Source organism: Zootermopsis nevadensis, unplaced genomic scaffold, assembly GCF_977971745.1.
Source record: "Zootermopsis nevadensis isolate Lab colony 2312 unplaced genomic scaffold, Znev_1.0 Znev_ptg000024l, whole genome shotgun sequence".
NCBI lineage: Eukaryota > Metazoa > Arthropoda > Insecta > Blattodea > Termopsidae > Zootermopsis > Zootermopsis nevadensis.
In genome coordinates, this window is record NW_028259156.1 from 13,538,588 (window position 1) to 13,565,162 (window position 26,575).

The following is a 26,575-nucleotide window of genomic DNA, read 5'->3' on the forward strand; positions in this document are numbered from 1 at the left end:
CCCAAGAACGTGGTCGATCCACGCTCCTCCCACAAACCACGACGTCACTGCGTAGCCCCTCCTCAAAGCGTCGTGGCGCGACCCGAGATTGGTCTGCGGGAATCATGGCAGGCACGCACGTCAATCAATGGCAGTCGGAGGCCGGAGGTTCGGGAGGGGATCCGCGGAGGTGGGAGGAGGGGGGGAGGGACAAACGGTGAGAAGCACCGAAGAATAGGAGACGGTAGCAGAGGCAGGTTTTGTGCAGTCAGCAGACGAGAGACGTACTCTGTGCTGTGTAGAGACATTCAGCGGACATTGTGCTCCTGTGAATAGCTCACACAAGCGACCCTTGGAGGTGCAGTCTTACCTGAAAGAGAGAGAGAGGGAGGAAGAGTGTTGCGGGCCAGCAGTGGTGAACAGAACGAGTCACATGTGTTTCTTAGTGTTGCCGCGCTAGAACTGCGTCGGTCGGTCGGCGTCTTCCCTTACTTGTTGCGTGTGTCGTGGTGGTTGGTGGTTGTGCGTTGTTTTGTGGCAGTGTTATCGTATAGACGGCCAAGCTGTACGCGCACAGGGAAGAAGATATGCTCACGATGGAGACGGACTTGAAGGGTGGCAGCCTGCATGCTAACATGCCGCCCCATCACCCGAGTGGGCTACACTCGCATCAGGTGTCCACGTACAGCGCCCTCGGCTCCATCGTGCACAGTTCGGCGCTGTCGGGTAACGTGAGCAGCGTCATGAATCTGGGACAGCCGCCCCCTCAGCAGATGCACCAGCCGCCCCCGTCAGCACAACAGCAACAGCAGCATTCCCACCCCCAACACCCATTGTCACACCCCCAACACACGCACCCCCAACAGCATCAGCCCCAACAACACGGCCAACATCCTCACTCTCACCAGCAACAGCAACAACATGGGCAGGGAGGCGGTGCGGGGGCGGGAGGCGGCGGTATGGCGGCTCATCACCACCCGGGGCAGCACCCAGCACATGGCCCTGCGAACAACAACAACAGCAACAGCAAGAACCAGAATGTGGACCGCGTGAAGAGACCCATGAACGCCTTCATGGTGTGGTCGCGGGGTCAGCGACGCAAGATGGCGCAAGAGAACCCTAAGATGCACAACTCTGAGATCTCGAAGCGACTGGGGGCCGAGTGGAAGCTCCTGAGTGAGACGGAGAAGAGGCCCTTCATCGACGAGGCCAAGAGGTTGCGCGCCGTGCACATGAAGGAACACCCGGATTACAAGTACAGGCCTCGCCGTAAGACGAAGACGCTGCTCAAGAAGGACAAGTACCCCCTCGGCACCGGCTCGTTGCTGCCGGGGGCGGACGCCTCGAGGAACGCCGCCACAACAGCGGCAGTGCAGCAGGTGGTGGGACGCGACATGTACCAGCTGCCTAACGGATACATGCCCAATGGCTACATGATGTCGCATCACGACCCGTCGGCGGCGTACCAGCAGCACCACTCGGCTTACGGCAGCCACATGGCGGCGGCGGCTGCAAGCGGGTACCCTCGCTACGACATGAGCCAGATGCACTCAAACTCCTACATGAACGGGTCCTCGTACGGAATGTACTCGACCGGGGGCGCGGGCTCTCCCTACCAGTCGGCGGCAATGCAACCAGGTTCGCACAGTCCCAGCGGGAGCAGCATCAAGTCGGAACCCGTGTCCCCGTCATCCGGAGGGCTCCACACACCTACTCCGGGGGCTGGAGCGCCTGGAGGCGGCATCTCCGTCAAGCGTGAGTACGTGGGTGGGAATTCGGGTGGCGCGTCTTCGCAAGGTGACTTGCGTCAAATGATCTCCATGTACCTGCCCACGGATCCGTCCGCGGACCACCATCAGCAAGCCAGGCTACAGCAGATGCACGCGCAGTACCACCAACACACAGGGTCACCGGACCCCATGGGTGGCGGGCCGGGTACGATGCCCCTCACGCACATGTAGGTCCCAGCAGAAGCAGCAGGGTGCAGACATTTTGACGATGGACAGGTGCTGAGACATTTCTCGTTTCCATCGCCGTGAACTGTTTGACCAAAAAATTCGCATTTGTTCTGTCGTTGGTTGTAGATAACACATGATTCTTGGGACGAGGTACCTGTCTCACTGTGTAGGCCTATCATGCGGGGGTGGTTAATTCAGAGTGTGCCAAATAGTTTAAGTTCAACGCCACCGAGTCACAGAGTGTAAGGACGTAGGGCCTATGTTTACTGAAGCTGGCGAAACGAGCGATGTATTTCTCCCCCTCCCTTTATTTGCCTTGAACTCGTGTACATGTGAGATGTGCTGCTCTGCTGCTAGGCCGCGTGTGATCACTCCACTGTTTTGTGCTCCCGTTACCTGTATGGTTTGTTCATGCTCAAAGGCATCTCTTACTGGATTATCAGAAAACAAAACTGTACTATCAGTTATAATATTATAATTATTAATTTTACTTTTAGTTTACATTTATTCGATTCGTAGTTTTGTGCTACCAACGTTTTAAGATCTGAAGGACACTTTTTTTTTGAACAAACAGCACGCATACGTGTGTAAAAACTATCGTAGATAAATCTCGACCACTGTCGATACCCAGAATTTCATTATGTTTGAATTGTTATTATGTGAATCGCTGAGTATTTTGTCCTTTTTTAGCCTGTCACTGTCATTACATCTGCATAGGTAGGTTATCTCATTTAAATACTGTTAAGTGGTTCAGATCGCAATTGTTTGCTGTGTTAAAGAATCTTATTTTTATGCTACACTGACGATCTGATTTTTCTTCTTCTGTGACACGAATTGAGTACAGCTAAATGAATTTATTATTAAAAGTGTCATGTCAGGCTCCTAATTTCTCTGCTTGTACAGTGGAATCACTTTTATGAACAGACTAGTAAATAATTTTTCTAAAGTATCCATGTTTTTCGTTTCGCATTGACGAGTTCCTTCACACGCTGCTTCTTTTCCAATGGAATCTCATCAATTTTGGGCCAGAATGGTTATCAAAACACATTTACATAAACCATTACATTATTGAAAGGCTAAATCAGTTTCATTAAAATTTTGACAAATTTAAACTGGTGAAAATCATGAATCACTTTGGCGATTTGTGTCACCTGTAATTACTTTGAGTTAATTAAAGACGTGCCAATACGTAATTATAGGCCTGTGTTTTTGCTTTTAAAATTTCGGAAATCCCCGTTACGTGTTGTAATGAGCGTATTGTAGTTGACAGTCACTTTTCAGTAGTGTTAACCAGATAATATAATAGTAATCAGTACTGACCTACAAATGTTAACCAACAGCAAGTGGCAAATATTTGTACCATCTTAATTAATGTCTCATTACTGAATTTTGTCCATAGAATATTTATGGGTTTTGTACCAAAACAAATATCTATTATTTTCCTGAACTGCGTAACCAATTGATATTTGTGACGGAAAAAAGTTGTTTTCTTTGAGGTAGGGACTGAATTTTTAAAAATTTAAATGAGATTTGGCTTCAAGATCTGGCAAGGAGGACATATCTTTTCTCCTTACATTTGCGAACGAGTCAACACAGAAAGAAAAACTAAGCGAAAAGAAAATACGAAAAGGAAATCTTCGGAAAATGTATCAGATTTGTTTTGTTGGACAGAGACAGAGAGCGATTTAAAAAAAAATCGTATGATGCTCTAAATAACAATACAAAAATATAATGATGAATGTTTTCCGGAGATTTTATGTAGGCCTACATAAAACATATTGGCATAATTATCATCCAACCATAAATCAGGATGCAATCACATGCGTGCTTGTACTTGAAAGGAAGCCTTCAATTATCATTCTAAAAAAATGTTAAAGCTGAGGTCTTTGTGTAAATTTTATTTTAAACATTTTTATTCTGTTTGTACGCACTTGGTTACTTTCGTCAGGACAATAATTTGCCGAAATGAAAAATATAAGAATTCGTGTTCTGAAAGGTTTCAGGCTTGAGTAGGCTGACAGAGGGAGAACACTGCATTTTTATTCCCTGTTGAAAAAACAAAATAAGGCCCTGGTTTACTAATTCACACAAATGTGTGATGTTTCGGCTTCTTGTTGCTTTCATCACGGACACTTACTTGTGGAACAATGGCGACTTTTATGTATAGCTCTGGAACACCTAATGTCTTTTGGTTTCTTCTCCGATGATAAGGCTGACTGACTCTAAATCCTACCACTCACTTCCATTTAGTAAGAAGATTAATGCATTTAGCTGTACCTTCACTCCGCAATACGTCTTAATAAGAACTTACCTTTACTTCCATGCATTACACGTAATAAGATATTAATTGTTGTGTGGGTTCTAATTGTTTTAGAGATATTTTAAGTGATGTTCATTAGTTCGACTGGCTCTTATTTTATTGTTCAAGTCAAGACATTGATGTCTTCCCAAGATCCTTTGCAGTGATAGGTTCAAGTTTAGGAATTGTTACGACCTGAGTTACCATCCAAGTATGTACAAACAAGACGATAATTACAAACGACGGAACACAACGTTTGCCGAAGTAATGTTTCCCACTTGCTTCTTCGTTCGACAAGAAATGTTTATGTCCACAACAGATTATATTAAATTTATATGCATAAGCGTAAGAATTTAAATTTCTAGTGAGCATTTTAGAGGTTTCAATCTTGTTACACACTAGAAACATGCTACACTTTCATTCTACGAAAGTGTTCCTTCTCTATCTTACGAAAAAGTTTGGTTCTTTTTATAAAAATTATAATTCTAGTAAGACGTTGAAACGCACTATACAGGCCTTGTCTTGGCTTTGCTTATAATTTATGGCAGTCGGTGTTCATTTCACTCTACTTATATGATCGTCAGTGTAGTATTTATGAAACTAAATTAATACAGTATCATTACTGTTGATGTTATCAATTTGGTTTCCGTGACGTAAGTGTATTTCAAATTATCCAAAGAAAATTGAGGAATCACTTGAAAGCATTCCATTTATGTCTGTTTACGACAAATATGAATTTAAGATATCTCATCCAGCTTTGTACAAAACAAACTTCCTAACAATTATAATTTTATATTATTTTAAATGTACAGTGAATGTAATATCGTCAATGGCTGAACAATGTGAGAATTACTATAGTCTGCATCGAACATTTTTAATGAGAAGAAACTTAAGTAAGTCTTAAGCAGCCCTCTGTCGAGGATGATACACTTTGTTTCCTGCTGCAGAATATTGTGATCCCTTTCTCATCCCACACACACACACGGACCCTTGTTTGTGTTCTTTACATATCCGTCATCCCTCGCTCGCCCACCGGTCCGATTATTCGTTCATTCTATCGTCCATTTTTCCTCTATCTTCACACACACACACACACACACACGTTAATATGATAATTATCTATTGATTAAAATAACTTTGTAAATAATATTGCACCAAAAATATCTTGTTGTACATATATCATACAAAACACGAAGGTTTTCACCCCCGTTTAAAAAAATCTGAAATAAATTAAATATTTGAAATGGATTTTAAACAGTCGTGTTTTTGTGTTTTTTCCTTCCCTTAAAAGGAAGGGTGCTGCGTAGGGGATGTTATAAAAATAAACGTGTTACCTGCTTTCTTAAGCTTGCACAGATTTGCTACTGAGATTCCAAAAGACTCGTTCCTGTGTAGTTGTAGACATCATGTACATTAGAAGTGTTTTTTCAGAGACAAGTAGTACGTTATTAGTCTTTGTTCCCTGGCTTTTATTTTGCTTAATTGCCCGCGAAAATGATTTCAAACGGAGGTTAGGCCATAAGCAAAATCAGAAATATAACTGTCGAAAGTTTTCTTAGCTAATGAGTGTGTTGTAACCCACTTGAGAAGCAATGAATCTCCGCCTCTTAAGCATTCGTATGAGACAAAAATTCTAATGTGGTTTTGCATCTGCAATCGTTCAACTAATGGATAAGAGACTTTCTACTGTTTGTTTTATCCATAATGTTAAATACGAAACAAATGTGTTTTGTCGAAATCCACTGAAAAGCATGCTTAACGCTGATTCATTAATCATTGAGGAAAACAACGCAGTTTGTCTCCTATGATCTGTGTATCAACGTAGCAAATCTGTACACGCTGTCTTCCTTGAAATATTGAGTCCGGAGAATTCATTACCGGAAGTAGAACTGTCTCTTCTCATCTCATTTTATCCTAAGTGTGTTGATAAACTATTTCCATGTGAAATATTCAGACTTCATTAAGAGATTATTGTTAGCAATAGTAAATAATTCTAAGTTATACGAGATCTAAGACTCCCACGGCGGTTAACATGTCGATTTTAGTCGTGTGGATTGTAACGCAGTGTAAACTTTTAGGCAGATACCAACATTTCGACGGAACAACGTTTACTTCTTCAGAGCTATGTTTCTCTGAATCGTATTTGTTCACAAGTCCACAGGGCATTATAACCAAGATGACCGACATCGACAAAACATACGTTAATATTCGGTTCTTGCGTAAATATTTTCATAATACTAATTACAACTCAAATTGATTGGACTGCTAGGATTACTTTCTTATCTAGACCTAAAAACATGCAGACTATTACTAAAACCTTGTGTCTATAGGTGTATATCATAAGTGTCCAACCAATAAATCGTAATTATAAACGTCCAATATTTTTTACGTTTCGCGAAAACGTTTGTTACAGTTTATTCCAAAACAGCATATAAATAATTACGCTTTTCTGCTGTACAGTGTTAAAACCATAAATGATATTGAACACTACAGCCGTTTTCCATTCTTCACTGTCGTTAAATATCCATTTCATAATTTGAATTATAATTATTTTATCGGATACTGATCTGTTACAAAACATGTCACGCGATCAATAATAAATTTCATGCGCTTACATAGAAGATATTTTATTCAGGACAGATGAGAGAGTATAACTGTTAGAAAATGATGAGATGTGATTTATAATATATTTTATGAGACAAATAAGACTAGGTCTATTAATTTGTATAATATATTAATAAAGAATACATTTAGGAAAATTAACAACCAAATTTTATTTCGGGTATAAGTTAAATCTGAATAAAGTTATAGGCCTGCATTCGCAATTAACGATTCAGATATTATGCTGTATGAACTTTGAAGTTGAAACAGCGATGTTAAATAAACTGAGAGTCAAATTTTTACGAGTTTTTAACATTTGTTACGCAAGTTTTCGTTGCGTCTAATAGACCTATTGCATGTTCAGATAAATCGTACGTTTTTCATAGAATGTATTATTTCTTAGCCGTATTTCTAGATTGAGTTTACGAAATCTCCGTTTACTTTCATATCGATAGTTTTTATACCTCTTTATATAATTGGATTTGAAGTTCTTAAGCCTGTCAATGTTTAACGAAAGCGTTCTGCTTAGCTCCCAGTACAATGTTTTTAGTTAATAGTATCAATACAATTAATCTTCGTCTTGTAATATTATGACGGTATTATTCGTTTTGAAACTGTTCATTCGTCCGCAAGATAATATATTATATATATCTGTGGTCCTTCTTTTACAAAATTCAATAGAACGTATGCGGTTTAGCTTATGAATTAGGTACAAAACTGTGAGGTCTCACGAATTAACGAATGCGAACGTGAAATTTGTCTCAGTCAGTAACACACGTCTTGTATTTCTAATTGTAACGCATTGGTAATTTGCAGCTATCAATTCTCACCCCTAATTCCCTGATGCAATTTCGTAAGGCTGAATTAGGCTATTTTGTAAACAACGAACGCATATGTGAGATTTCTGACGTATTACACAAGTAGACAATTTATCGCTGTTACTCTGTAAAGAAATGAACGGATGGGACATTACGAAACATTGAAACCGAAGACAAGTGACATCGAATCTCTCTCCATCTACATATGTAGACAGAATTTCATACCCATAAATCCATGATTTCTTTGGCCATTGTAGATCACATTGTCTTCTGTATATAAGTAAAAACTGCAGTAATCTGGTACTTCATCGGGAGTGTCTTGACTATATTCGGCATTATATTTATTTATTTTTTTACTATACTGTAGGCCTAGTATAGCCACATTATTTCATGCGAGAGATTAAGAAACTGTATCCATAAAACCTGACAGCTACACTCACTAACTGCCCAACTCTGTGGGTCAGAGTTCGTTCTTCGGAAGGTAATAATTTCTAAGCGATTCAAGAAATTTCCCATCTCTTACTGATGTCGAACATATCCTACATCCAATTTGGACGGTCGTGATAAAACATTTGATTACCCTTGTCGCGGAATGAAAATTTATTTTGTTATGTAACTTAATTTTAATTCTGTCCAAATTTTTTCATATCTTTAGTAGAAAATGAAGTTCGGAATTCGGAACTGGCAGCGTACGTAATTGTAGCTTAGATTCATCTGGAAGTAAGTTGATTCTCGTCATTTTTGAATATTATCACGGGCGAAAGTTACTTCGTGGGGGCAGTGGATGATTTTATTCATGCTTCAATCATCTCGCCCCGTGCCCGATGTGATCATGTTGGACAGTAGATTTGCATGATTGCCTCATATAGGCCTGTATAATGTACCTTGTAAAGCAATTCTTGTTTATTATGATGTGGCTGGTTAGCAATTTCGTTGCCGTGGACATTTCGTTATGACATTTGTTTTATAAAATGTGTAGCGTTTTTACTGAAATAATGCTTCTGATAAATGTATATCAGAATTGGATGCATTTCAACGTACAGCGTCTAGCTAATACCTAATACGCGCTTTAAATTAATACTTCTAATTTATTTCACATATGATAAAAATCTCTAATAATTGACTTCGGGTTTATTTAACGATATTCTATCAACCAATGAGTTTATGTAACCGCGAATTGTAAGATTATTTATAAAATTAATATGATGTGGTGTGGAAGGAAACGGTAGTGATTATAGGCATATGCCGGCTTTTTATGGATGGGCTTTGGATAATTGCAGCGAATTTTAGTATAGCCGACGTATCGGCCAATATTTGAACTAGAGAACTCCCGAAAGCTTGGCGTGAGTGGTAATTACGCGATTGGGACCTACTGATTGTCTTAAGATATTTAAAACTAACAAACAACTGTTTTTAACTCGATGAAATTGTCTTATATTACTACGACAGCGCGTGTTATGGAGATACCATTGTGTCGTGGCAGCATATGTTGTGGTGAATAAGACCCGTTTAGTATTTTGTGAGAAATAGAAAATTAATGTACTGAACGGCATTGTGATTAAGTCACGTAACTAGAATAATGCATTTATGTTTCTTTTGTTTGCTAAATTATAATCTATAACTATAATAGAATTATATTTTAGTTTCATCTTTGCAGGATTCAGACGAAAGTGGCGTTTGGCAACAAATTACGTAGAAAATTATGAACGTTTCAATAGAACATGCCAGGTATCACTACAGCCGGCCTCCGGGCCTAGATCTTAATCCGGACCTGCCGAATGTTAAACTTGTGTGTTAAGTACTCGGCCGCAGTATCTTAATTGTGGAATTACGATTACATATGATTTCTTACTACAGTAATATAAAGTACGATGATACTGAGCTGTTTTCCGTGTGGTTACCACAGTGTTTAAAATTTACGAAAGTTCTTGTTTGAGACTCTTTGGCATTATGAATGTCGTTGTCCTACGAACCAAGTAAGCGCAATATCTGCATTGTGTCTTCAGTAGGCGATTTCTAGTGTTCGTGTTCCAACACTTGATTTTCCATACTGTATCTCTATGTCTTCATAGCTTCATATTATGAAATTGCTCGTTCTAAATTTGACTCTTTATGGTGACGATGAAGTAAACAGTGAGAACCAATGGAACATTTTGGAATGTTGTTATTACGCATGCAATTGTGTGCGTACAAAGCCACCTTTCTTGTGGTTGCATGTTTATGTATCTTATATTGTTTCGTAAACGATATAGTTAGTTTCTAAGTGAGGTTGTGAAGGACGATGAAGCAGGCGTTTTTGGCTTACGAAAATAGATTTACTGTTCGCGATCGCCTGAAGGACGCTGGAATTATTTGAATACCGTTCCGTCAGTTAAGACATGTGACCTATTGGAACAGTAAAGAATAAAGTTATGTAGGCTTAAAGGATTAGTTCCGACCAAAGGTCTTACACCAAGTAAATTACTGTTTGCTTGTGTGTCATTAACCAGTATCTACATGCGGCGCCGAAAAATATTGAAATCAAAGAAAGTTTTCCGTACTTATAATAGCAAGCAATGATTTGAATATGCTTAAACAATGTAAAGTTTGTCACCTTGCTTGACAGCATGTGAACTGGATTAAAATACAACTATCCAGCTATTAGTTACAGGGGATTATGTGGGTCTTCTGCATATATATCTTATCTTGGATTGTATTATGCATGGAAAAAAAAATTCTTGAAAAGCTACTGCCATAACCGTTCGGCTACTATACTTTTAAATGCTTTATCTTTAAGATCTGTTTTAATATTATTTTCCCACCCACATTTGCATTTCTTAGTACTGACAATTATTTCGCATAACAGTTTATTATCACAGTAAATAAACTATTTTTTGACTGCCTATTCCAGTGATGACATTAACACAATACTGAGAAAGATTTAGGCTTTACATAGAGAACAGACATAATTGGACAAAGCATTCTGTATTGTAGATCTACATAAAGAATACATCCACTCTGCGTATTACGAAAAATCGTACGTCTATTATATCTGCGATATAATAACGATAAAACAGTGCTATATTCGTTCCGAATTCACCCGGAAGGTAACAAGTACTACGAAAAATCTTCAGCATTCGAAGTGCTGTCTCAATAGCTGAAGTTACGCCTTAAATTCTAACCGCGAAAATCAAGGAACAAGAATGTTACATTTTAAAAATTGAATGGTTATTTCATCGTCAACAGTTTTTACAATGGAATAGAGCTGGAAGTCACATGACGTCTTTGAGCATATATTGTTCACGACTGATTACAAGTAGCCTAATCAGTTTTGATTGCATAAGGAACAGTTTCATGACAAAACTCTGAACCACAGATAGATGGAGAAACAACTTCGAACGAACTCTGCATTAGAATCCTCCTTAAGAAGCTAATAGTCGCTCAGCTAATCATAAAATTACCCACATTCTATGGCACCCGAATGTTTATTACCGTTTTCATAAAAGCCTACTACCGGTTCATATCCTGAGCTAGATGAATTCAGTCCGTACCTTTCCACCGTAGTCCTTTAAGACCCATTTCAGTACTGTCCTGCCATCTACAAACTTGGCTATCCAATCTATTTTGAATTGCGTATTTCACCTACAAAGGAATACAGGATTTAGGTACAATATTGTCAGTGTGTTCGTTAATAGCTTGTGAAAAATTTACAATTTCTTCCCATGAAAGTTGGAATGAATTTCACGCCGCTGACGCCACCCAACTTTAAATGTTTCAACATTCTACTGTCACCTATACGAACATGGCATCAATGCGAACTGTGAAGAGAGAAGCAAAATTATCATCAGGCGAAGTACGATGGGACAGCAGATCATTTTATTGTAACAGAATATTCGCTCCAAATCATTGTTTTTCATTTTGATGCCAACGTATCAACTCTTTGAAGATTTCTGTTTTCTGGGTTGTTGCGCTGTGTAATCTGGTCGATGTTAACCAACGTTTCGGAATATATTTATCGCCCTGATGACGGAGGCAGTATGACCTCTGAAACGTTGGTTAACATCGACCATACTACACAGCGCAACAACCCAGAAGACGGAAATCTTCATACTCACTGCTGTTAAAACCTCGAATCTTACGTGTCAGCTATTTGCTGTAAACATGTAAAATTTTATGTGGGTACAGATCATAATTATACGTACAAATTTTATGGAAAAATGTATTTCCACATACATACGTAGAATTTTCATTACTTTCATCTTATAGAAAAAATTGGCAAATTAGTTGTAGTTCGAAATTATACACAGAAATGTACTACTAAATTTTAATTAGTAATTTATAGTTCATGCCAGGCTTATCGAACAATGTTTTAAAACCCTACTTCTAAAGTATGACAATTTGAATTTTTCAGAAGCGAGGATATTCTTTGAGTTTCGATTGCTCTGTAGGTTTACTAGTTGTGGTCTTGTGTGAACCTAATTACTTATTAGCCTGAACAATTTCTTATGCATGGACAGGAACCCCTTGACAGACCCTGACGTTGGAAATTAGTGACAATTACGGTGATTAGCGACAATGGAAATGCGCACTCACACACACAATCGCATGCACTCACGCACTGCAGAGGGAATTGGACCTCTCGACCGAGTGACCTGACATTGTAGCTCGATCTTAAATTGGCGCGTCTCTTGCCTACCGCGATTGCTTTAAAAACAACAACAATAAATTAATACCAAAATTTTGTTCCCAATAAAGAAATAAAGAAATTATGACATAAAATATGGTGATCATATTATAGGGGATAGCATGGACGAGATGTAGTGCGCATGGGGAGGTGACAAATTGGCTTACATCATTTTTGTTTTTAAGTCTGAAAGAAAGAAACACTCCGAAGACCTGGGTGTAGATAGGATAATATTAAAATGGATTTTAATGAAATAGGATCGGAAGGTGTGGACTGGATTCATCTGGCACAGGAATTGTGGCTGGCTCATTTAAGCTCGATAATAAACCTTCGTGTTCTATTAATTGTGATGAACTATTTGCTACCCAAGAATGACTCTGCTGTATGGAAATGGCTAGTTGGGAATATTTGCTTATCGCACATGTCACGTTATAAGAAACTTATGTAAACACCGTAACAGAGGAATTTGATTTTAAATAATAATAATAATAACGGCGTGTAATAATTTTCATTATCAAAAATCTGCATTAATTGTGAGCTCTTCGAGTTATGCCTTTCGAAAAAGTAGTTGCTTCTAATTTTTTACGTGTTATATAACGGAAGTGACCGTAAGATTTAACTTCAAAATAATTGATCATAAACGTCAACAAATGACTGTTATTACACTTGAAGTAAATACAAGGTTATACAAATGTGTGCTACATCATCGCTCCTGACTTAACGAGTGAGTGGGAAGAGAGGTAAACGCAATTTAACTAAGTAGATTCATTTGGGACTATGAATTAAATTAGAAAGCAAGATTTTGGTGTCACAGATAGGGGTGGGACTACAGTTGTGGTGGAGTGGGATGCTAGGAGAGAGAGAGCACTTACAGTTTAGTGTGTGCCTCTAACATTCAACGCGTTAATGTAAGATCATATCTGAGCTGCGTGTTCTGCCAGTCGATAATAATCGCAATCAACTCGTGTCGAGCAGTAGGAAATCGATTCTCTCTGTTCCTGCCCGCCCTAAATGTAAGTGAGTGACTTAGTAGTCATTGCATGAGTAATTTTTAGTGTGAAACGGTTGACTTATATCACGTTGTATGATTATACATCTTTACGCAAAACATTAGTTGTTTAATGATTTAATGAATCATGTAATGGAATTGTATAGTAAATGAAAAATAAGATTTGTCAGTCCAGCGTAGGTAGTTGAGTGGTAGAAAAAGCGTGAAATATTAATTAATACTTCGTTCTTATCGTCGATAGATAGTTATTGATGAAAGCTACTATTGTGGGCATTGAAACACAGCTTTTCCGTGTGTGACCCGAAACACGAAATCGCATTAAGTAGCTCTGTTCTATGATGAAACAAATATAAATCAAGAATGCGAAGGAAAGAATTGTGACTTTATTTATGAAATTGTTCTGTATCATGACTATCATTTACATGCTGACTTTAACCACATACTAGTAAGTTATTAACGGGTGGAATTTTGATTTGTTAACACAATTTCAGACGATTAAATCATATAGGATATTGCGTTATGAACTATACAGTGAAATCAGATTGAAAAATGTGTAGGCCTATTCCTAATTATTGTAATTAAGAATACATTAAAACACTGTCATATTGGAAATATCTTCCATACATTCCTACACTTTTTAACTTAAAAAATAATGCAGTGTAAAATTTAAAAAAGAGGGGTTCTAAATACAATTTGAGGATGACAGCAGTAAGCCTATATATCTAAAATACATCCACTGTACACCCGCCATTGCTCCAGGATATTTAGTCTCAATATACCACTATGTTGTTTATGTTGTGTTTTTTATCAGCTATAATCAATAATGGCGCGTCTTTTATTTTGATATCATGCTCGCCTAATGTCCGTTCCATATTAAAAGCTTAATTTTATAGTTAAAAAAATCACCATTACTAATTTTGTACAATAGTTTGTTTCAGAACAACCACTCTGTAATGATCATATATTCGAATTACAGCCTCATGTATTGAGTACAGATTTTTATTGTGGGGGCTACATTGCCTAGGGTAGTTTAAAAAACTGTATCATTATTTGGTTATCTCATTCATGCTTAATATGGACTCGTATTATTTGCTATTTACTAAAGCCCGTTGGCGTTATCGTGGACCAGTAAATTCGCATTTGTTTTGGTTCAAAAAGTATGCGTTATTATTACGGCAATGAAATCGTATCTCCCCCTGAGAATGACTTGTGAATTAAAAATGTAATTAACTTAAGTCAATGTACTTTTAAAAGGAACTGATTTTCATTATCATCTGAAATATAATTACGTCACGCGCTTGACTGCGATGATTTTAATTGTTCTTATTTTAACGACGCTTCTCAACGAAAGATGCAAGAGTATGATAGTGTATTTTGAATGCCGGAATGTATACAAGAGGCTGTAACTTCTACTAATGTATGTAGTCCAGCATTTTCTGGAATGAATCAGAAAGACTATAAAAAATTCTCTGTCGGTCTCCACGAAAGTCGAGCTTAAAATTTCCCTAATAAAGGGCCAGAAATGTTAAGCACCATGCTACAACTTTGAATCAGATGATAATTGTAGAACATAGAGTATTTATGTACTATGTATTTTAATTCTAAATGAAACGAGCAGTAATTTGTGTGACCCATTTTTCGTTCTAAAGCAACTCCTACTCACACTACGAAGTCTGATTATAAATAGATATTTCCGCTTGAATGTAGTGCAGTTAATTGTTCTGTAATGCGAAGATGTAAAATAATGTACTGTACCTTCTAAGAAACGTCTCTTTATGGACGGACTACAGGGCGAGGGGTTTAGTGGGCCTCAGGAGTGCCAGAGGAAACAGGCCTTTCCCTGTGCGACTGTATAATACATTTTATTTGACTGATTTTTCAAGTCAAGTAATAAAAATTGTGTCTTACATTAGTTCTCTTCATGTCTGCCAAAAATAAACTAGCATCTAGAGAAGTTGTCAATCGCGCATTGTAAATTTCCCTGGATTGGTTTTAACTGCACTCATATCAATAATAGTCATAGCCTGTTTGATTTATCCGGTGCCACTTACGAATTTATTAACTACAATTATATTAATTTATCCCGTATCGTTATCAAAAAAAACACGCGAGATTGCCATGTTGCTGTATATTTTTTAAATAATATTTATATATTTCATTCCAATAATTTTTAAATTTAGGATCCTACATTGAAGTATGTAATTGTTGCTCCAAATCCAAATGTTCGCACGACCTCCATGTTGGTTTAGTGAAGACATGAGATGTGCCCAATGCCGTTATGTTCACAAAGTAGTTGTTTTATTAGTGTCTAGACTGTAGACATTTTATGGGACAATCGGGCACACGGACAGACACGCATGTGTTGATAATATGTTCCAAAGAAGATGTGCTCTTACAGAACTTTAAAAAGAGTAAATATTACTGCAAACTGAAAAACAAACTGTAAGTTCAGAACTCCATTTTTTGTGTACACCCAAACAGTTTATTTTACTGTATAATAACTTCGGGTTTTCCGGCTCAAATCATTCTTTTATTATTTGGTTCGTCTGCACTAAATTAATTAATATTTTCCTTAATTACATTTAAGATGACATTTTATTAACTTCAGTTTAAAATGAAAGACGTTGCCTAGATAAGCCTGTATTTTTTAATACAAACATGCATATTTAATTTTGGCTGTGCTTTGTTACAAACTTTCTCTGGCCAACATCCTGGCATTAGGCCGATACTGAAATATTTTGTCATAATAGTTCAACAAAACAAAAGATACTTCTCTCAGATTCATTAATTTCTTACCTTCATTTACATTTTTCTTGGTGGTAACATTGATTTCTTTACTAGACTGTGCCCTTTAAGTTATAACGTTTGATATATATTTGAGTTGAGTTTTCAGTACGGAAGATTGTCTGTCTAACTCCAGGATTTTGGAACCCATAGCTTTAATATAACCAGCTCTAATAGGACTACTCTAATGCTGTACCATGTATTATTTGTTCTTGTACTCTGTTCCCCTCTACACCATTTCAAATTATCTATTACTGATTTTATTCTCCCATTTGCACGTAACATTATACAGACATTTCTTACATATCTTAGTTGATGAAAATGACAGATGCATTCGATAAATATTATTAACTTCTTTTTCTACAGTCACCGATTTCGCTCCGGCTTGTATGATCAAATATATATTTCATCATCGATAAGGAACTTGCCTCGAATTAGACCTTTATAGTTAACGTTGTACGTAAAGTAACATAAATAACAAACATCATGGCAATTAGTGTAGATCTGACGACCGTAGCTAAACTTATGGGAAATGGCATATACGTATTTTTTGAGAATGCTTTTATAACTTTCTTCATTGGTTTTTGAACATTCTACGCGGCAGAATAATATTCGGAAAGTATGAAAAGACAGGCGAAATTGTATGTGCACTTGCACACAGTTACAGTGCATATTTACTCTGGCTTTAAGCTTAGCCCTCTGTCCTTATTTTGTTCTGACAATGCGTTTTAATTATAACTATGAATTTCAAATGTTTGTCCGCAAAGCGTACAGGTCTGCATCAACACACATGAATACTTAATAGCTTCCTTTCAGAGTTTCTGAATGCATTTACTGGGACATTTATTTCGTGAAACGGCAGACTCATTACCTGTAAAACAGCTTCTGCTACAGACAACCAAACGCTCCTCAGGGCTGTCGCAAGGAGAAGTGTAGGAAGACGCGACTGCATACATAATTGGCACCGGCTTGTGAATTTTGGCACCTCCCCATAAAACCAATCTGTTCGCTCGTAGTGTAATTGGCTGTAAATATTAGTCTATAGCTACTGTGCTATGTAGGACCATCGATTTTTATATATATATGTGTGTATATAACAGCTTCGGTCTTGCCTTTCTTTCGAACTTGAGCGATTCACGCAGCTTCCAAGCAATTTACGCATTGAAGTGTGAGCCATTAGAAGAAGACTTTTTTGTGTACTTTGTAACCGCGAGGAAAGGGATGCGATATTACATACAACTGCACAAAAATTTGTTTAAATCTGTTTTGAATTGAAGGAAAGACAGAAATACCTTGAGTTTCGTTACATCAAGGAGGAAACTGTTTAATTGCATTAAGCAAAGCGAGCTATAAAAAATAAATGTTGCACAACACAAAGATCTTGATATTGTACAATATTACGTCCAGTTTAATTTGTGAGCCAATATGCTTCTTTTATTTCAGAGGTAAAAACTTCAGTCCTGAAATATTTTATTTCTCATACTGTCAGAATGCAATCAATTATATTTAAAAATGTGTCGGTTTGTGGTCTACGTAAGTGGGGATTTTTCAATTTAATAAGTAATGTTATAAAATATTACACAATCATTTAAGAATTTGATATTATTGGTTCTTGGGATGTATTTATTTTAAATGGTACAGCGGACAAGATGTACGTCACACTTTGATGACTCTTAACTAAAAATAACAGGCCGCCACTGGCATCCAGATTTTGGTTTTCATAATTTTTAATTATCTGTTTCTTACTAAGAAACGTCATCGGCGAATCGCACACATCCTTCGTCATTTTATTGACGGAACTCGTTTTTGTAAATCTAATTGTCCTGTTAGGTTTCTGTGCACCAAAGAACGAGAAGATAACGATTGTGGCGAAAAGCAACTTAGACAGTAGCGCGCGAACTCTTTATGTAAGTGTATAAGGATGTACCCATCCACAGAATTGTCCACAACAGAGAAACAATCAAGTCACTAAATTGCCGTGACGTGGACCTGTCTGTCATCTATAAATTACAGTCTTGCGGTCTGAAATAAGTGGCCAGAGGGGAATTTTGTTCTTCGCTAACTTGCCTCGAATTGTGTGTTTTAATAGAACCCTAAAAAGTTAATTATGAGGTAGTGACACAGTAAGAAAATTTGTTCCGTAGAACATGTGATATTCCAAATAAAAATGCAAATTCACAATTTTAGTGATAAGTAAGCCTATCGCTTCCATGCGTTAGCGAGGGTAGTTTAAACAGTGGTTGGGTTGGAGAAGTATGCTATTTGAAACATTCAGAATTATTGAATAACAATAACAAGTCCGAATTATATTTTCTATTCAAGATGAAATTAAGAGACATGAAAATTTTTGGACGTGCTTACTACCATTCCGATCTGATTCTCTTATCCTCCTGTCTTCTGTCCGTAATATATTGAACACAAATACGTAATTTTATTTGTTGTTTATACAATTTAGGTGTAAATCTTGTGGTCTCTTGTCAAAGAGATTTTACATTAAGCGTGTCTGATATGTAAGTGTTGTGAAGAACGTTTGGAGATAATGTAGAGGGAGTAAGAGGAGGTAGGAGGAGAGTGAGGAAGTTCAATTCTTGTGCTCTTAATCTACATTAAGAGACTTGCATCAACGTCTATTAGACTGGGAGGACAAGTAGCCAATATGGATGATGTGAGGGACTTGTGCAGAAAACCTAAATGCGAGAGACCACTAAAGCGACCTAGGCTTACGTGGGATAATAATATTAAAATGGATGTTAGAAAAATGTAGTGTGATGATTGAATGTCCCAGGATCGGCGTCAGTGGGGGAGCTCATATCGTCATGGTAATGGATAATCTGGTGTCTTTGGGTAGGGATAATTATTGATTTCTTAATTTCAGTGGAAAACCAATTGAAGTTGATTTATGCTACAGTACTTTACGGTGTTTCATCTCTGGTATAGAATTGAATCATCTAAACTGTATTTTATTATACAGATGCGTTCTAAAATTAACTACGCTGTTTTAATAAATGTTTATATTTCAGTACGAACTCTTTTTCCTATCTAAATGTACAAAAGAATATGTTGTGTCAAGATCTCCGAGATGTTTTCGAATGCATGAGTCTAAAATCTTAAAACAACTTCAGTCGTGTACCTTCGTCTATCATGTGTTTATCCAGTCTTATTTGTTTTTCTGATTGCACTTTTTTTTTCATGTTTTCAATCTTTACCTCAATATTTTATTCTGGACGTGAGGGGATGGGTCAGTTTGTCCGTCCCGTGAGTGGCGCTTTGCAACTTTCGAGAGGCGTTTGCCACATCTCAAAGGCCACAGATTTTAACACAGTAAACATAACCTCAAGTGGCAAGTTATAGATCAGTAAACAACGTTTGTTTAACTTGTTTATTCGTTTCTACTTTTGTAAGCGTCTCTGCTCGTGGAGTCTTCGTGGTTCATTGCTACGTGGCCGGCCGCTAGGTGTGTCAGTAAGTTCGTTTACGCACCATTTTACAAGAAGACAAAGACGGCTTCAGTACCACACAGTCTGTTTCTCGCTATGAAAATCATATTGATAATTTGCGGCAATGTTCTTGTTTCAGTCGGATTTCGGATTCTCACGGTGGTAAGTATGAGATGAGATCTTGTTGTCTGGTGGAAGTTTATCGATTGATGGACGTTTATCGATAGTTTAGATGTGCTTCCTGCCTCTGTCATTAGAATCGCCCTGTTGATGGAAGCAACAAGCACCTCTGAATCATCTGTAAACTTCTACCAGACTACATAGCGGAAGAATCCAGAAGACAGCCGGCTTCACTTGTTTACGTGTTGACTCCATTTTGCTAGACGCTATCTGCTGCATTCATTTTCACTGTTGTTGGGCAAGTTTATCGACATAGATACTAATTTAAGAAACACATTCTCAGCTTAGAGATCCATAAAAGACGCGGAAATTCTTGACTTCCTGGGCGACTAGGCTATTATCCCTTTAACAACGAATTTACATTTCCTGTCATAAATTCTTGCAGTGTCTGTGATGGTCTGAGTTATTGGATCGTATATTCAGCTTTAATTTCTGGGGTCTGTTTGTTTAATGTATAAACTGTTAGGCAAGAGTGGAGTCTCATAATTCGTATTGACTGAATATAATACTTAATAGACATGTGTTAAAATACATAAAGATACCATTGCTAAGATTTAGCATTATTTTTAATCAGGTCATGGTAATATATAAGAAAATTATTGCACTCAATTATGAATATTTTTTTGTATTGTTACGAAACCAATTGACTTCAATTCGAGAATGGGGAACAAATTTAGGGTGACTGTGGAACTGCGAACAGCCATTTGCTTTACAGTTTACACCGAGTTAGAGGTAGACTATAATAAAACGGAAATTCTAATTCGTTTGGCAGAAATCCCCAACACTTTAATTTCTTTCTAGATATCTTTTTGATTTCTATTTCTGGTTATTGAGATTCTTCGTCTGTTCCATGCATAAAAACCTATGTCTGTAAAGGACCTATAGTAGACTATTAGAATATTTCCGTGTGCCGAATTAAGGTTTTTCGCTGTTCTTTTTTGAGGTTCTATTATGCGACAAAGAACATTAACTAACGAAGTATGCGAGTAGTCAACAAACTTCTACTGCTTTTAAGGCGAATTAAATTCTCTTAGCCCAGTTTTTGATTCCTAACAGGATTTGTTTTATTTTTGTCTTCTTCAAAATATCCAGATGTCCTCTTCGGCCAAATCAACCTCCTCTCTAGTTGCTGTAGAAACATTTTCCTTGCATAAAGAGACCGGAAGGTAAAATCTAGCCATTTTTCTATATCTAGTGCCGTTGTTAAGAATTCGTGGAGCAGTATTACCTTTACCTACTAGTTTACATATTCCTGAAGAAAAACGAGAAAGGAATCGGGAAAGACATTTCTAGGATTATATTTGAATATGTTTTTTTTTTTCTGTGTTTCTGACGGCAAACGATGCAAATCTTTTGACAGGAACCAGCTTCGGACAGTTCGTTTTGCGACTGTCTCAGTCGGATGGCACAAACATGAAGGTGTTCTGTAGTTGCCGCTGCGTGTCAAGAGGCCCGACCGCGTCTCGCTTCCTATCAACAGCAATTTGTCTCTTGTGGCGATGCAGGATGGCAGAGGAGGTGGCGTATTGGGCCAGCGACATTAAATCCCCCTAGGACGATAGAGAGTCCTGCATGCGATGTTTTGAGGGGCTCTAATCGTTAGTTCGCATGCCTCAGTATCACGCGTTCAGCACACACCATCGCAACTGCTTTTTCGTTATATCCCGTTAATTAACTACATGAATTATCCTGAAACTGTCCTGTGCTTGCATTTGTTTAGGTGGGAATATGAGCACGGTTATAATGTGAGTTCGTAGATAAGCTTTCCGTGTTCAGTGTGGCTGGCTGTGGTCACCAGTTATTTCAGCGGTTCAGTGCAGATTCAACTGTCAGGATGCTGTAGGTTATCAGCGTGTTAGTTATGAGTGTAATCATGAGTGTGGGTCTCTGGTCATAGGCTGCAATCACAATGGTAATTTCCGGAAATTTTATTTTTATATTATTTTTACTTTGACAGATAGTACACAAAGCCGGGTAAAGAAATTAGCACAAATTAAATTTTAAAAACTAAAATATATATTGGTAAAGTATTTATACCCACCATTACAGTGTTAGTATAGTCTGATATGGTTTATGTTACTCTTAGTGCGGTATTCTGCAGACACACACCCAACAGTAAAAAAAAATTATGAATTGTCAGGGATCAGGAAGGTAAATATTGTTTCCTATTTGCCGAGAAAGGTGATACGTACAATACATGCTACTACAACTCTCAACGTTGTGGTACTGAATGAAGTTTCGTCCTAATTCAGAGGAGGACCTCATCCATTGAGCTGGAAATACCGATAAATACACAGCATTGTTCTTGGGAGGTATCCAATTCGAATCTCCACGATTACCGACTATCCTGAATAAGTCTTAATTACAAGTTATTCCCCCATGCAAGAGGATGCCGTATTGCTGTCAGTAACCTATAAGAATATTTTGCCACTGGTATGCTGCCGCAAGTTTTTAGGTGAACCACGAATTTTTGTATTCGCACGTCATAGTTAGAAAAAGGCAATTCTCTTTTATTATCGAAGTTTTATCCAACATGTGCAATATTTTGTTTTCATATACCTGCATTCTTATAAGGAAATGATTTATATTTGTTAATACACATTTATGGCCGGGTATAGTTTCTTTTCCCCTTTCCGTGAGTGACATTTCGTGGTTTGCCGTCGGGTGTCTTTGACAAATCAAAAAGTGTTGTGGAACACAGGTCTGTAATGACTAGGCGACAAGTTGGACGATCGGGGTTCGAGTCCCGGCAGGGAAAACATTTTCTTTTCTCCACAATGTGCAGGCCGGTTCTGGGGCCAACCCAGCGTTTTTATTTAATCGGGAATAAAGCAAGAGGGATATGAAGCTACCACTCACCTCCATTTAGTATGGATGAAGAGAATACGTGGAGCTACGCATCCATTCCTCCATACGCATGTACGGCGTGGTACTTAGTTCGTTACCAGGGATACCTTTCGTTTTCAACCTTTATTACTCCGGCTAAGTTGCCGGATATCTTAAAATATAACGTAATACTCTTTCCAAACTCTTATCAACTGACTATTCTTGATCATTTTTATGTTTAATTTGTCGGTGTGTAATAATTTGTGCGGTGTAGACAGCGTCACTTCATTCACGAAAGCTTAAATGTCCCTCCTGTCGTAGAAATCCAGAAGATTACCATTTTATACTCACATCGTCACGAAAATATCAAATGCTACGAAATAACGTCGTCAAACAAACCTAATATTGGCAGTTAAATCAGGAGTGCAACCGTATCTCTCGCACGCCTGGTCTGAGAACAGTCGCTATGTCTTATAAACGTCACAAGACTTGCTACTTTTTGCTGAGAAGGTACAATGGTGATAGTATCGCAGTCTGTGGGTTTTGACCCCACTCAGGTCATGAAAGTTTACGTATGTATGTATGTCGTTATCTAATGATCATTACTTTCTAGTCTTGCCGCGCGCTAGTATTAGTCTACTGTTATCATTTTGTTGTAATTATCAATCTAGATTATGTTTGCACTTATGTAAATGAGCGGAGCAGTCTTTCATATGTCTTAATTAAAATGACATTAAAGTAACAGATGTAAGTCTGTCACACAAATCAGTCCCGTTCTATATTTATATGCAACGATATGAATCATAATGGATACTGTGCTGCTTTTTACGCACCACACAAAACTGAACTGTTTGTGGAATGACGTTTGTAAATTAATAGTTGTCATGGAACATCAAAAATTGTGCCATCTTTTTATAGTGTTGTGCCCGGGACCAAACCGTGCGTTTTTCCTACGTCATTTGCATGTTTGTAGAAGGAAAACAAAAACGACTTAGGAGCTGAGAAAGATACCTATAAAGAACTACCGCTGATAAATAATGTTTATAGTATGGATAGTATATGTCTTCTTATCTAATACCCATCTAAACCCCTTATCTTTTATTCTAAGGTACGTGGAGCACACAGATTCCGTCTGATATACATGCCCATCCTTGTAATTCATTCGACTCTAAATTACCTCTGCCTGATAAATCTTTGTTCATACATTTAGACTAAACAAACAAAAGTTGCAGAGAATTGAAACAAGCATTAATCCCATGTTATAATGAACCTATACACTACTGATTGCGAACCTAAAGATCGTTGTTGATATATGATGTCTCACTGTCAAACTGTTAACTTTTAAACACACGTGATCCTGTTCAAATATACGTACTTCTTCCATCCTCAGAACACAATTTCCGAACACTCACATTAATCAAGTTTTTTCGCTGAAATTATATACAGATATTAATCCTATTTTCATTGACAACCATTTTAACCTCCTTGGTTTTACCTTCTCAAGATGTCCTAGGCCATAACAGGATTATAATTCCTAAATGTCGTCCTTATATGACATCCTATAATTCGAACTCGGTCCAAATAACTTCCCTGAGTTTTTGTTTCAAACAAGTGTGTTAAAGTTTACCCACACACCAACCACGCACGTGTCACAACTCCAAAACATAAGAATTCTAACAATAACAGTCGGCCTATTTGAAGATACGCTCTGACGCATTATGAGTTCGTTTTCTATGAATTTATCCTCAGTCAGAATGTCCTACGCAGATTTTAACTCCTATAGATAGATGGGAGTCTATTAGCATCGATAAAAAGGAGGTTTGTACGCGGAGCGTAACAAGTAATGACAATCGATTGTCATCCATAATAGTTGAAATTCTTTCAAAGATTTCAACAAACGAACAACGTTCTCCTATAAAAGGGCTTGAAACTTGCACAGCCAAGCTTTACTGAGCTTTATTTCTTTCCATTATTAAGCAGACAAAACATTTCGTAGAATCTTGAAATGGGATGCACAAAAAATAATTGCTTCCTTCTCGTGGTTAAAATTTTATAATTCGGGCACAGCCGTCGATTACGGACCGTTGTATGGCAAGGTGGCTGATACGGAGCGTAACGAAGTACGTTCATATATATTGGCAGCGCCACCTCGTCTGCTCGTAATTAGTTACAAACGTTTTTGTAGCCTTCCTTCCCGTCTGCTGTTTGTAATTAATTCTACACATCATCGTCTAGGCCTAGGTGAGTTAAGAGGATTCTTCACAGCTCTGCTTATCGAGTAACAGATGTGATGCTGTCTTCTTTTGAATTACCCCCCCCCCCCCCCGCTTTGATCTTACACTTACGACTGTAACAAATGACAACATTGATGCAGAATATACAGACCGAATCCAGGTGTCTAATTTGTGAAAACTAGATCAGGATAAGATAACCTGGTTGGATGCTCTTAAACTTTAAAGCAATGCATATAAATAAATAAATGAGCTCTCCATATAAGATTCCTTCTTGAGCTCCGTTAGTCAAACTACCGAGGTTTATTACCATATTCACAAGAGTCCGCCACTGGTACCTGTCCTGAGCCAGATTAATCCAGTCTAAATTCGCAACATGTAACTCTAAGATAAATTTCGATATTATGCTACCATTTATGCACATGTCTTCCGAGTGGTCTCTGCCCTTCTGGCTTTCTAATCAAAACATTTTAATCATTTTCTATCTCGTCATGCGCGTTACATGGCCCGCCCATCTCACCTTCTTCGATTTTATGGCCTTGTAATCCTGGGGTCTCGGGTTCGATTCCCGGCGTTGCCCGAATTTATAACTTGTGTTGGGCAAGGCCGTGGTCTAGGCAACACGGAGTTTTCCTACGGGGGCTTCCCCGGTTTCTCCGTGGCATCCCAACAATTACTCCATTCACACACAGAAGAAGGCAATGGCAAACCACTTCTGGATCATCTGCCAAGAACGTATATGAACAGGTCCCAGTCCGAGAAAAGGATGGAAGGATCCTGTTCATATGGACCTGTCGTCAGACAGAACACTAAATAAATAAAAAAAAATATTTAGTGTAAAGTACAAACTTTGGAACTCAGAATTTTGAAACGGATAAAGAGAAAAGTGAATGTGAGGATTTAGATTTTCTTCAACTCGCTCATCACATAGTCCGAGAGCAGGACCTGGTGAAAACTGTACGGTAACAAATATTAAAATTACGTATAAGATGTGAAATTTCTTGACCAGCGAAGCAACTTGCAGCTTCACAAGGAAGATTCTATTCAGTATCATTGTTATAGTCGTAGTTAGTGGGTTACGTTGCCGTCTTACTTGAATTTATACGGGCGTTATAAAATAATCAAATCCGTGTAGCAAACGCGGATGTTGAAATTACAAGGGTATAGAAGGTAATGTTATGAAGACGTATGAGAGAGTGGAATAATAGTTCCATTCATTTGTAACCTCTGCAAGTACAGCCCACACTGATAAGACTTACTTCGGACTGTGGGTGGCATTCTGTATTTTGCAAGTGAGTAATACACTGGGAATATTTTGACACGGTAAATACTGTAAGCTTCTTTTCCACAAAGAGAACATCGCATTTAACATTGCTATGCTGCTTGAAAAACACGTGTTTTAATTGTTAAGATGGATGTCCAGATACAGTATTTATAGGTGGGGTGGAGGAGGGGACTGAAAGCCCTAATTCCTAAACACGTCAGCAACATCCTAATTGCCGGACAGAGATATCCATAGATAAAGTGGCAATGAGTCTCATGTTCAAAAGGAATGCCGTAAGGACAGAGAGCGAAAACAAGAGACATTGTTACCTTCTGTGCTGGTATATTATTTTACCTGTGGATCGTTTGCTCTGGTCTGCTGACCCGTGGGAAGTTGATTTATGTTCTGGTGCGGTTAGGGTTAGAGGTATCAGAATGTGTGTTCTTTACGTCAGCATTTAAGATGGACTAATGCTAGGGTTTGGTAACTAACATGGGATATGTGAATATGGTTTGAGTTATGTCAC

The 26,575-nt window shown here is 38.0% G+C and overlaps 1 protein-coding gene and 1 long non-coding RNA gene across 6 annotated transcripts in view; both read left to right on the forward strand.

The window, feature by feature from the left end:
* Positions 1-26,575, forward strand: part of LOC110841323 (uncharacterized) — a 498,304-nt gene that overhangs the window by 312,909 nt on the left and 158,820 nt on the right. The gene's annotated exons all lie outside the window — the stretch shown is intronic.
* On the forward strand, positions 198-5,491 carry LOC110841325 (transcription factor Sox-2). Its single transcript, XM_087355244.1, has one exon. It carries the CDS (start codon positions 567-569, stop codon positions 1,938-1,940), a length of 1,374 nt encoding a protein of 457 aa, XP_087211370.1. The 5' UTR covers positions 198-566; the 3' UTR covers positions 1,941-5,491.

Excerpts from the sequence above, each read along its gene's own strand:
- LOC110841325 (XM_087355244.1), top strand. The coding sequence starts at position 567 with ATGCTCACGATGGAGACGGACTTGAAGGGTGGCAGCCTGCATGCTAAC.